General features: G+C 36.7%; 1 protein-coding gene across 12 annotated transcripts in view; it reads right to left on the bottom strand.

Moving 5' to 3' along the window:
• Positions 1 to 12519, bottom strand: part of PIAS2 (protein inhibitor of activated STAT 2) — a 171281-nt gene that overhangs the window by 84025 nt on the left and 74737 nt on the right. For all 12 annotated transcript variants that reach the window (XR_005200443.1, XR_001825577.2, XM_017529695.2 and 9 more), the window contains 3 exons: positions 5780 to 5914; positions 3872 to 3977; positions 2908 to 2981 (listed from right to left, as the gene is read on the bottom strand). Coding sequence is in view for 10 of the 12 variants with exons in the window: in XM_017529695.2 (XP_017385184.1) it covers positions 2908 to 2981; positions 3872 to 3977; positions 5780 to 5914 (315 nt within the window). In the remaining 2 variants the exon portion in view is untranslated. The remainder of the gene's footprint in view (positions 1 to 2907; positions 2982 to 3871; positions 3978 to 5779; positions 5915 to 12519) is intronic.

Genomic DNA, 12519 nt, shown 5'->3' with positions numbered 1-12519 from the left:
GAATCTCAAGAGATAAAATCAAACCTAGCTTTCTTTTTCTATTCCCCAGCTACCTAGCCCACCTCTGCAGGACAGATTGAAAATCACTAGCTGAAATCACCAAAGTCAAACTCCCATGTAAAATTCAGATACTGCGTTCAGGAATATGATTATGCACACTCAATTAGATACCTCTTCAATAAAACTACTGTGATATTACCTTCTTTTAGTTCCAAGGACAGAGGTTTTAGAATTTGCTCCGACTACTCAGACTCACTTCTACTGCAAATCACTTTACAAAAATATTGTGAAATGCAATAAACGTTTCTTCTCTATCACCCTATGCTATTAGTTTCTCTTGGTTTTGCCAAATAACCCAGGGTTAACTTCTTATCCAAGTGCCTGGGATTCTGGGATATTTTTTTTCCTTCTCCATTTCCCATTACTGCAGCAGATCCCATGTTATCTCCATTGTTAACTGGCTGGACTCCATTCTGCTTTCTCCAACTGATAATAGGACTGACTCAAAAACTGCTTTCATCATCTAACTTGTGTCATCCATCCACCAAATCTAATAAAAACACCTGTTTTGTATTCTAATTAAATATACCACATATTATAGTTTAGCTACCCAACTTATGTTAATAGTACTACTATAGCCCAAGGAGTACCATTCATTCTTTTCCAAGAAAATGCACTGAAAAGATCAGGTAGAATGAACCCTGAGGAAAAGCTCAAAAGACAGTCTCACAAATAGAGTTTTTGTCACTTCTAAGCAGAGAGAAAAAGACATTTAAGAAACATAAAACAAGATTTCAAAAGCCTATTTGATCTGTTACTTCATTTCTTCAAATAATTGAAAAGTCAATTTTCTTAAAATTGTTATGTTTGAAAGGAACTGCTCCCTATTCTTACATAGAAGGAATCCTAACCTCTGTGATACATTACTTTCACTATTATTTAAAGTTTGGCTGGGCAAGATGGCTCATGCCTGTTAACCCAGCAGTTTGGGAGGCCATGGTGGGCAGATCGCTTGAGGTCAGGAATTTGAGACCAGCCTGGGGAACATGGTGAAATCCCATCTCTACAAAAGACAACAAAATTAGCTAGGTGTGGTGGTGTATGGCGGTAGTTCCTAATACTCAAGAGGCCGAGAAAGGAAGATCTCGAGCCCAGGAACTCGAAGCTGCAGTGAGCCATGATCACACCACTGTGCTCCAGCATGGGAGACAGAGACCCTGTCTCAAAAAAAAACCCCAAAAAGCCTGAGAATCCTTTAGTATGTTTAGCCATTGCATTTTGTTTTGGTTGCTCTTATGTAGAATAGCCATGTGTATGAAGAAAAAAAAATTTAAAGATTCTAAGAAAATGGCACTACACAACTGTAAAACTAAGTTGTGTAGAAGACTTTCTTCCTGATACAATGGTTTGACATCTAAAACATGATGGTGACAAGAGTTCCCTCTGCATATAGTGACTGTATGTGGAATTGAGCTGGCAATTAATGTTTGAACATACTACAGTTACATCATAAAAAATGGTCAATATCCAACTGTTTTTTAACCAACAAAAAGGCAATTTCACTTGTTTCAATCTATTATCAATTTTAATATGAGAGAGAAGAAAAAGATAACATGAAGACACTGAAAAAAACTCATGCCTGAAGGTCTGCATAGAGCTTGTGCTCAGAGGAGGTTGTGGATCCTCCCACATGCCTCCTAGAGCCTCTGCCGCCACCCTCAGGGCTTTCCGGTCCTCTTCCCTGCGTTTGATAAGCGCAGGTTCCCAGTATCCAAGCAATCCTGATATCCAAAAATTCTATTTTAATAAAGGCAAGTTCACATGTTTAAGTTAATGAAGATTAAAAAAAAGTAAAGCTTCAAAAAAAGATGTACAAATACCACTTTCCAGAATAAAAGAAATATACTTGTAATCAGGACATTTATATACCAGTCTGGCAGCATGGTATATTGGAAGGAGAACAGGAATGTCAGAACACCAGAATCCTGATCTTTGTTCTACCACCGTGTAATTTGGGTTAGCCAACCTCATTCAGTCTCTGTTTCTTCATCTACAAATGAAGACAACTCCTCCACACAGGTTTGCTGAGACAGTTAAATAAAGAATATACTGTGGAAACTCAACAAATCATTCTCTTTTCTTTCTGACACCATTTATCAAAATGGTGGGTAGTCATCAAATGCCCACAAAACTACATCATAAATACCTGATTCCATGACTTTTCTCATTAAGCTCTTCTAAACTGGAAAAGGTTCCCCTCCAATTCATTCACTGCTCCTGACCCCTCCCATGTCTTCTTGGTACTATAATAGCCTAACTGTAAGTGAAGTCTGCTCCATTGTTACTGGAGTTGGTTTTATTTTTCAAACTCAATTATTAACATTCCAAGTAAGCCTCAATATTTTCTCCCACAATTAGCTCAGTGGCAAGCGCACAGGAGGATCTGAGAGTTGCTGACTGATTTCTCCCTCATAGTTTCTATGTAAGGAGATATAAAATAAAAATTATTGTGCAATTTAAACGAACATTACAAAGACATCCTACACATCCTAACTCACTAAACCAACACCATCAATTAGTATTTATGAGGCCCTAGTCACTTTATTGCTATTTTTCAGTATCATTTATATTCTGACAAAAGGAGCCAGCTCTTAATATAGTTTTATTACTAGCTGTGGATTATCTACAACATTAATTATAACAGACTACATTGAGCCTAAAGCTATCTTCCTTCTTGCCCAAACAATACAAAGAATTGTGACTCAATCATGAAGATTCCTTAACGGGAAAAGACAAAAGGTCAGACTTCTATCATAATATAGCATTCACTGACAAACTTACTTTTATAGGAAAGTTTATAATTTTTAAAAAGTTAAATTCCCCAGAATGTTTTGTTGCTTTACTTACGGGGCACATCAACGATACCCGAAGGCTAGTTGTAGCGATTTCACTATCAGGATCCGCAGTAAGTTTTTCCTTTACTTTATACAGAAGAGAAAAGAAAAATTAAAATTAAAAAAAATTAATGGTGACAAAGAAACTAAATTATAGAAATATACAGCATCTTAAACTGTTAAATATTAATGTGTTAAAAAAACACAGTTGCACTCCCAATATAGGTTAAAGAGTTATGAACATGCAAATTATTTGTTTAAATTCTTAAAATTTTTTTAAAAGTAAAACTGCTGGTAAGTAATACTTTCAAAATAGAAAGCTAACACTTAAGAACAACAATTAGAAGAGGAAGCTGGAATGCAGCAGTACCCTGAGCTTCAAAGCTTTTCCAACACACAGTCACCACAGTTTTTATTAGACAATATTGTTTCCAGCAATTATTAAATTTGTAAACAGAAAAGATAAAACTATCAATGGCTCACACCTGTAATCCCAACACTTTGGGAGGCTGAGGTGGGTGGATTACCTAAGGTCAGGAGTTTGAGACCAGCCTGACCAACATGGAGAAACCCCGTCTCTACTAAAAAATACAAAATTAGCCGAACATGGTGGCACATGCCTGTAATCCCAGCTACTCGGGAGGCTGAGGCAGGAGAATCGCTTGAACCTGGGAGGCAGAGGTTGCAGTGAGCTGAGATCGGACCATTACACTCCAGCCTGAGCAACAAGAGCAAAGCTCCGTCTCAAAAAAAAAAAAAAAAAAAATTCTACTTTCTTTGACAATTAAAACTACTATGTACATGATAATGTGTCTATAATTTTACATACCCAGTAACGTATATAAATTGCTATGTATGTGAGCTAACAAATATATAGTAACATAAATGTTGATGTGAGCAATATTCAAAGCATTAAAGCATCTCATATGCTCGATCTTTTTTTTAAAAAAATGCTTGGTCTTATAAACATTACTTACTTAGTGCTCTGGAATGATCAGGGTTTCTAATACCTTTCATTTTTAATCTCTGTAATAACATGGCTGACGTAAGCTGTCGTACAAGATATACAGACATGGAGTAATTCTACAAACAAAAAGAAACCTGCATTAAAGATGAGAGATAATATTCTCTTTATTTACATAAAAGGCTTATTTAAGAAGCCCTGATTTCCAAAAATAACACTCAAAATAACTTCCATGGAATGGTCAATGACTGCAAAGGGGACAAAATCAACCAAGCTACTTCAGGAAAATAAACATTCAATCATTTTAAAGGTATTTCTTGATCATTTACCATTTCAAAACATCCGCTCGTATGGGAACATAGGTCAGATCAATAGTTTCTAAACTATGGTTCTGATTTAGCAAAACTGGGACCTTAGGGGCCACCCTGAAAATTCACTCTCCTATGACTAACCAGAATCTTGCTAAACAAAATCATTCTGCTTTTATCGATTTTATATAACAGGGCTCTCATATTTTCACTTAAAAGCGGAGTTCCACTGCAGAAACAAATTTCAAATGCCAGTGGTCTGAATTAGTACTTCAAACCCAGAGTTTCAAAGTTCTAATTCTGGCAGAAGAGACTACCTGCTACATGGCCTTTGAGTAAATCACTCAAATGAACCAGGTATCAGCTTTCTTCTGAGGAAAGCTTTGATAAATTAACTCCTATATCCCAAGTGGGTATTTTACTGACAAGCAGCAGCTACTATAGTATGTTAGGCACATGAAGAAATGAAAAAATTGAAAAGTCAAGGCCAGAAAACAACAGCATCCAATCCTCTATCTCTTAGATCTGGCACAAAGGAACCTTCATTAGCTATTTACAGAGCTACGAAGAGACATATAATTTTACATAAATGCTAAAACAACCTATCTTCCCATTTTATTAAATATATTCATTCAATTGATTCTACAATAAACATAAAACTTTTAAAAGTTGCCAAACCTAGTATTTTAAATATTTTAAATATTATTTTAAATCTCTAAATGCCCAACTTATGGTACAAATGTTAGGTCAATTAATCATTTTAATTATAAGGAAAGAGTATTATTGCCATTATATGGCAAAACTGCCAAGTTTTCAATGTCTATAATCATTTATTCCACTGTCTGTAAAGTACCTCAATTTCTCCATCCATAAAACAGGAATATTATTCCATTTAGGAACATGTAACAGGAACACTGAAACTGATGCTTCATGTAATAGTAACATTGAAGCTGACAGTCAGAAATTAACTGAACTCTCTTTTCTATTCATTATTTTAGTTATATAAGCAAGTAATTCTAAAACGTAAATTCCTTGTTGTATTAACTGGTATCTCATAATTGACATAATTTATTATAAGACCAAAAATCGGCAGAAAGTTCATCAACCTGAAGGTTTAAAGAAAATATTATAATTCTAAGTAAATATTTTTATACAAGATAATCACATGTTATCTGAGATATCAGTTGTTTATATAAAGGCTAAAACAGATTATTTCTAATCACAACATGTGTACATTTAACCATTTCTCCCCAAAACTGATAAAGCTTTCTTTGTTCCTCTTCATAAATATTTATCATCCAAAGCCTCTATTTTATTAAAACACTACTTAAACACAAACATACACACAACTGTGGTTAAACCATTACCTTCAGAAATATAAATATGCATATTTTCTTTCCAGGAAAATAAAGAGATGATATTCAGGAAAGCTCAGAGTTAAAGTTTTTAACTTTAAGAATCTCCACACTGTTGCCTCTGAACTGAAAATTATTGCTTTTTAGAGATTACAATCTGAAAACAAAAAGAGCTGGAGCCAAAAGCCTAAGAAAAAACACAGTAAGTCAACCCCCAGCAGGGTCACTGTCCTGCTACGTAAAAGGGAGAGTCTTTACCTTCCCAATTTCTGATGCCCAAGAAATGGAAATTTGGTTTGGCACAGCTGAAGATAACCTAACTAAAGATGTAATATTCAAGGGGCGTCCAGGTCGCTTCTGTTCAATCCCGTTTTTAGGTGGTGGTGCGTAGCCCTACAACCGTAGGAGAGAAAAATTATTTCAAATTATCTGCAGAAATTAAACATTTTCTCCAAGATAGATACAGGATCCTGCCCAATTTCAGTTACACTATTTTTATTTTAGCCTGAAAATCATATAGCCCTTATTATGATTATCAACCAAAATAGGAAAATAGCCTTTGAAAAAAAGTTATAAAATATTTCACAAGTCCAGAGATGTAGGAAAAAACAAATCCATGTTCCATCATTAAAATTAAAGATGCTGGCATCTTGCCACATTAGCTATGAATCCTTTTCCTTTTTTACAGGACACCAGGCTTTACAGACAAAATCACAACTTTTTGTAATGATTCATCCTTAGCAGTCCCCATTCAAAATACTTTCATATATCAGGGGTGGGAAAAACAGAAAGCAAACTGGAAATTGTGGGGAGAGAAATAACAAACTAACGAATTTCCTTTGTAAAATCTGGTGAATGATAAAAATACTTTCCCCTGCCCTTTCTCCGGGTGGAACAGAAATGGTAATCTTTTAAACCAGGTCAAGTTAACAAATAAGGATAATCAACATTTTAATTGTCATTAAATTAGTTTGATGGCTACCATAATACTGCTATTCATGCTTTAACCTACTTTTATCTGGTCATCAAGGTTTGCTTTAAATAGCAACTGTACTCATTTCTGATTAGATGTATATCCAATTATCAATTACCACAAGACTTCGCACTGGTATTTCAAAACCAAAATCATACATTTTTTGAAAAAATTAAAATGTCTTAGCTCCAAAATGATCTACATATTGAAAATTAGGTACCATATTTCACATGCTAAGATGTCATTGATGTAATTTAATTATGTGCTAATGAGAAAGCATCATTACTTATTTCTGTATATATGGCAAAGAAATGTAAGCAAAATGAATTAACATATTCCCTTTTGTACAGAAGAATCTTCTGAATTACTTTTCTCTCAGTCATTAATGCACACATTTTTCCACATGACACTCTCCTATGTGCAAGCAGGAACTTTAGAGAGAAAGTCTCTTTTAAAACTGTATTCCATTCCACTAACGTCTCAGATTTCTCTGTAAGTCACTGACACCCTTAACTGGATGTGTTAATGGGGATACGATCTGGATCTTATGGGAATGCATCAATAAAAAGTTTTCAGACAACAGCCAGGATTCATACTTCTTTCTCGAAATGTCCTTAAATTATCTGTTAACTGAAATGCCAAGGTGGTACAGCTAACCAGTCATGCCATGGCAATAACATCAAAGTTGTACAAGTGCAGGCGATGATAATACATCACAGCTGACACCTGGTCACCGGCAATTTTAATACACTTCTGGATTTCAGCAATGCTAAAATCTGCACCTTAAGACTAATGAAAAATAGTACTGGTAGTATCACATGGCAGAGGAACACACCCTGTTTACCACAACCTGGGAACACCCTTTACTGTCTCATAAGATGAAGGCAGTGATTATTAAGTGAGAGTCTACCTGATAATGTGTAATCTATAGCTTGCAACAAATTTTGAAAATCACTAAAAAGTTTGAGCAGGAGAGTAAAAGACAGAGTACTTAAATAACTTGCATTATAATATAGAAATGAAACAGATAAGAGTGTGTGTGTGTATGTGTGAGTGTGTGTGTTATGTAGGAAGGTTATGCCCATCTTAAGTTGCTCAAGTAGAAACAAAAAAAAAGTTGCTCAGAAAAGAAAAGAAAAAAGAAAAGAAAACAAAACAAAACAAAACAAAATAAAATACCACAACTCCTAAGAAAAGTCCCCTTATACAGACTCTAGGAGTTGATTCAATGAGCGATAAGCACAAGGAATATCAATACCAGTATCTAGGCAATTTTGAACGAAACTTTTGCCTGTTTTGGGCCTGGAAGATAATTGCTGGTATGTTCACTGGTAGGTTAAACAATTAAAAATGACGATACAGGGTCTGCCAGGAGGATAAAAATAACTCATAAACTAAAATACACACTCTGGAAATTAGAATTTAAGACATAAGACATTCTGACACAATAGAAAAGGATGGCAAAGCAGGGAGAATAACAGCCAATGTAAGAATGAAATTTTAGTAAATTCAGAATCATATTAGTCTTGCTCAGTGTAAAGTGTTTTCAATCTATCCTGTATCCCACTTGAGTTGTGTGACTTTACTGATAATTATGAATTATCTGTTAACTTGTATTCTATTTCTAACCATCAGTATCACCCCTACCCAACCATCAATTTCCCGGTTATTGAGAATATATTAATAGTTGGAATTTTATAAAACAAATTTTAGCCTTCACACATATTTCTAACAACTTTCCATATTAAAGCAAAAATAAAGTCAAGTTTATGTGACAGGGAACCAGTGGAGCAAATCTACAAGCTTTCTGAGCAAAGGCCACTGTACAGCACCAGCAGAAGGCGGTCCTATGACACAAAGAATTTTTTATATTTCATGCTCTGATGACATCTTACCTTACTTGCAGCTATGACAAAAGTCATCCACAGTTATTGTACTTTAACGTTTTCCTCCAAGTTTTCCAATTACCACTACTACCTGAATACTTACAACACAGATTTACTTTTTTACTTTACAGAAATTTTCAAACATACACAAGAAAGGAACAAATAGCAAGAACCCACCAATCAGGTTCAATAATTATCAACAAGCTGCCAATCTTGTTTCAAATGCTTCTGACCCCAAAGTCAATCTGCCCTAAAATACACACATTTCCTTATGCCCTTGAGTATTTAAATTCAAATTCTAGACATGTCATTTAACCCACAGATATTTAACATGCATTTCTAATAAGACATTAAAAAAAAAAAAAAACCCACAGTATTACAACCCCACAAAAATAACCACAATTTTTAAAAATCACCTAATACCATGGCCGGACGTGGTGGCTCACACCTGTAATCCAAGCACTTTGGAGGCCAAGGCGGGCAGATCACCTGTGGTCGGGAGTTCAAGACCAGCCTGACCAACATGGTAAAACCCCACCTTAAAAAAAAAAAAATCACTTAATACCTTGTCTTTCAATTCAGATTTCCCAGCTACCTCAAAATTTCTTTTCATCTTTTTATTACTGCAAATTTCAAACATATACAAAAGTAGAGAAAAAAGTATAATACACATATAGCTATCAGTTCAGTAATTTACTTACCCATGAACAATCTCTACCTACTCTACCCACTCCTGATTATTTTAAAGCAAATCTCAGATATATTTTCTGTTTTATCCAAATATAGTTTAGTAAAGATGTCCTTTTACAGCTTGACTCAGAGTTCAAACTAGAGCCCTACACTGCACTTAATTATGTCTCTGAAGTCTCCTTTATTCTATAAACATAACCCCCACCATCTCCACTCACTCACACTTTTCCCCAATGCTGTTGTACTATTGGACAAACCAGGACTTTTGACCTAAGCAATGACTTCACATTCTAGATTAGGTATACTGCTTCCTCGAAGTATAAGGTTTTGTTGCTTTACTTCCCACATATATTTTTGTATTTTTAAAACCAACAGTTAAACAATCTTGATTAAATTGTGGCTCAAATTTTTAGACATGAAAACTTCGCAGAAAATGTTGCATACTTCATATGGTACCACATTATAAGGCACAGAAGGTTGTTTGCCCTGTTTTCAGTGATGTCAAGATTGATCAGGAGTTCAGGGGATGTCAGCCTGATCCCGCCACTATAAAGTTACCCATCAAGCTTTGGCATCCACTGATGATAGCTACCCTAGATCCATTATAGGATTATGAATTGTGGAATAATGATTTTCTAGTTCTATTACCCTTGTGATTATATTAGCCAAAATGTTTCCATAAAGGGCTTGACCACATCAACAGCTGGTCACCTTGAAATGAATGATTCCTTTCTTCATCAACCTTCAGAGCAGTAAATTAGTGCAACCTCCAGTGGTTTATTTTAGTATAATTATTATAAACACACTTACATATTTGATAGTTTTGAGTCTACTACAGTCATTATTCTTTCCAATGTCAAAATTATCCCTTCTCTGGTAAAGAGGTGCTTCTTCAAACTGGGGTGAGTGTGGACACAAGCATGTGTTTTAAAAGAAGAAATGGTGAGTTTATGTCAGTTGAGATTTACCATGAGGCAGCCATCAGGGTGACTAACACACAGCATCAGGAAACATAAATCCATGAGCTCAGAAACAGAATTTATTAGGAGAAGGGGGCCAGTACTGATAAGTCTTCTGGCTGCACGAAAAGGAACTACTTGGAGATTACTGCCAGCTGAATTACAGTACATATCCTCTCTACTCTTTGGGATCTTTCAAAGAGATATTCTTGTAAACCCTTCTTCCTTCCATCAATCTTAGAGCTACACAGGTTTTACAGACATTTCTCACAAATTGTTCAAAAGAAAAATAATTCAGCTTCTTAAAATAACTCCCTAAGCAAAGAGGGCCTTTTTCTTTCCTGTGCCCATTAAAAACAAAATGTTCTCATCTGGCTGTCAGTCTGTACACTCGCAGCCCTTGGAGTCAAAGATGGGAGATGGTCTCTTCAGCAACTTCTTGTCTGTCCACGCTACATGTCACCATCCCACAAGCCCTGCTATGAGCTGCTGTCTTCCCTCCACCAAGGGAAGCTGGAAAACGAATGCATGAAGGTGTTTTGTAAAACTCATCATCTTGATGTAGGTAAAAAAGCACATATGCTGCTTGCATCACTATTTGATCCTTAACAGTCTAGGGACATGATACCATTTTCAAAATAATACTGTTTCCCATTCCTATGTTTACTTTGTACATGCAGTATAGTGGTCAACTGCCACAGGTCCATAAAGACTGGATATTACAGTAATATCATACACATAAGGACTTCATCCAGGACACAGACAAATGCAACCATATTCAGAGCTTTAATGGACAATTCATAACTGTTTCAAGCTTATCCCTCCAGAATTCATGGTTCAACACACCAGGATCATGGGCAAGGAACACCTATCAAACTTCTTTTGTGGCTTGTTGGTGCTTCTTAAAACTGGAACAAAGTCCCTGAGGCTCTCTATGGTGGCAAGAGTTCAATAAACTCCTATAGGCCCATAGGAGCTTTCTTCTGAGGCCAAGGCATGCTCATGTAATTCTTAAAAACTGTAGAATCTTGTTTAACATTAATAAAGACTCCATATTTCATTATTCCAATCAATAGCAATTGTGGATCAAGAGGTGGTTTAAGATGTCTTCCATCAGAAGCACGTGAATTTCTTTCAGCTGGTCTATAGGACTTGGGTGGGGGTGGGGTGGGGGGGCTGGGCAGTGCTAGGGTAAAAAGGCTATTTGGGAAAGGCAGCCATCTGATTTTCTTTGGGATGGCTCTATCACGGTCAGGCAAGTCCTCCCCACTGCCTTCTGTTTTTGAAGTATGTCTTTGCCTTTCTCTCAGTGCTCCATTTCTTCACCTCCTTCACAACTGCCCATGGAGCAAATGCTACAGGACCCTGGCTCCAGGGATGTCAGACTCATCAGACAAAGGGTGCTTTAGGTGGCAGTCAGCATGTTCACAAATTGCCTAATACAAGTAATCAAGGGTTAGTGGGTGCTTTGGGACAGAAGTCAGCAGTAACTGAGTAACAGTGCTCCACAGGAAGTACTCAATTGCCTAATTTTCTCTCCCTCAAAAGAACTGAAAGAGTGACAAACTCTAAGCCATCAGTAGTGGTGCTGTAGACCTCCTACAGGAAGGTATCATCCCAAAATGTGACACTGACTGGTCCATTTGGAAATTCTGTGTAACTTCTATGTTTACACATCTGTAGCCACCATATTTTCCATAGCAATGCCAAAGAGTTTAGGCACAGCCTCACACATTTCAGACGCAGCTCCCATCACTGGCACAGTCACATGATGATACACGATAAGTCTCCGAGGTGAGTCCACAGACACCAAAAAGCTCTCCATAGTCTTATCTTTCATCATAGATAATGGGAGGGGCAAATAGCAATGAGTGTCAAAGGTCAAAGATCTTACCAGCCAGGTGCAGTGGCTCACCCCGGCAATCCCAACACCTTGAGAAACCAAGGTATGTGGCTCGCTTGAGCCCAGGAATTCAAGACCAGCCTGGGCAACATGGCGAAACCCTGTCTCTACAAAAATAAGCCAGGCACACTGTAGTCCTAGCTACTAAAAAGAGATAGGAGAATCGCTTGAGCCTAGGAGGCTGAGACTGCAGAGTAAGCTGAGATTGCACCACTGCACTGCAGCCTGGGCAACAGACTGAGAGCCTTTTTTTTTTTTTTTAAAGGAAAAAAAAAAAAAGGAAATCTTAGCACATCCAAGGCAAAGAAAAATTGATATGAAAAGGCCATGAGACAAGTGCACAGCATTGTGCTGTAATCTCTGATTTTGCTAGGCTTTCTTTCCCACACATGTGCTTACCTACTGGTATCTTTCAGCTCCAAGTAGGGCTGCTTATTCCCTTGGTTCAGATCTTTGTGCCAAGTATCCAAATAAAAGATAGCTGCCAGATGCAGTGGCTCACATCTGTAATCTCAGCACTTTGGGAGGCTGAGGTGGGCGAATCATGAGGTCAGGAGTTTGAGACCAGCCAACCAACATGGTGAAAC

Source organism: Cebus imitator, unplaced genomic scaffold (assembly GCF_001604975.1).
Source record: "Cebus imitator isolate Cc_AM_T3 unplaced genomic scaffold, Cebus_imitator-1.0 Scaffold60, whole genome shotgun sequence".
In the NCBI taxonomy this organism is placed as follows: Eukaryota; Metazoa; Chordata; class Mammalia; order Primates; family Cebidae; genus Cebus; species Cebus imitator.
The sequence above is the reverse complement of the archived record's forward strand: the minus strand, read 5'-3'. Positions and strand labels throughout refer to the sequence as shown.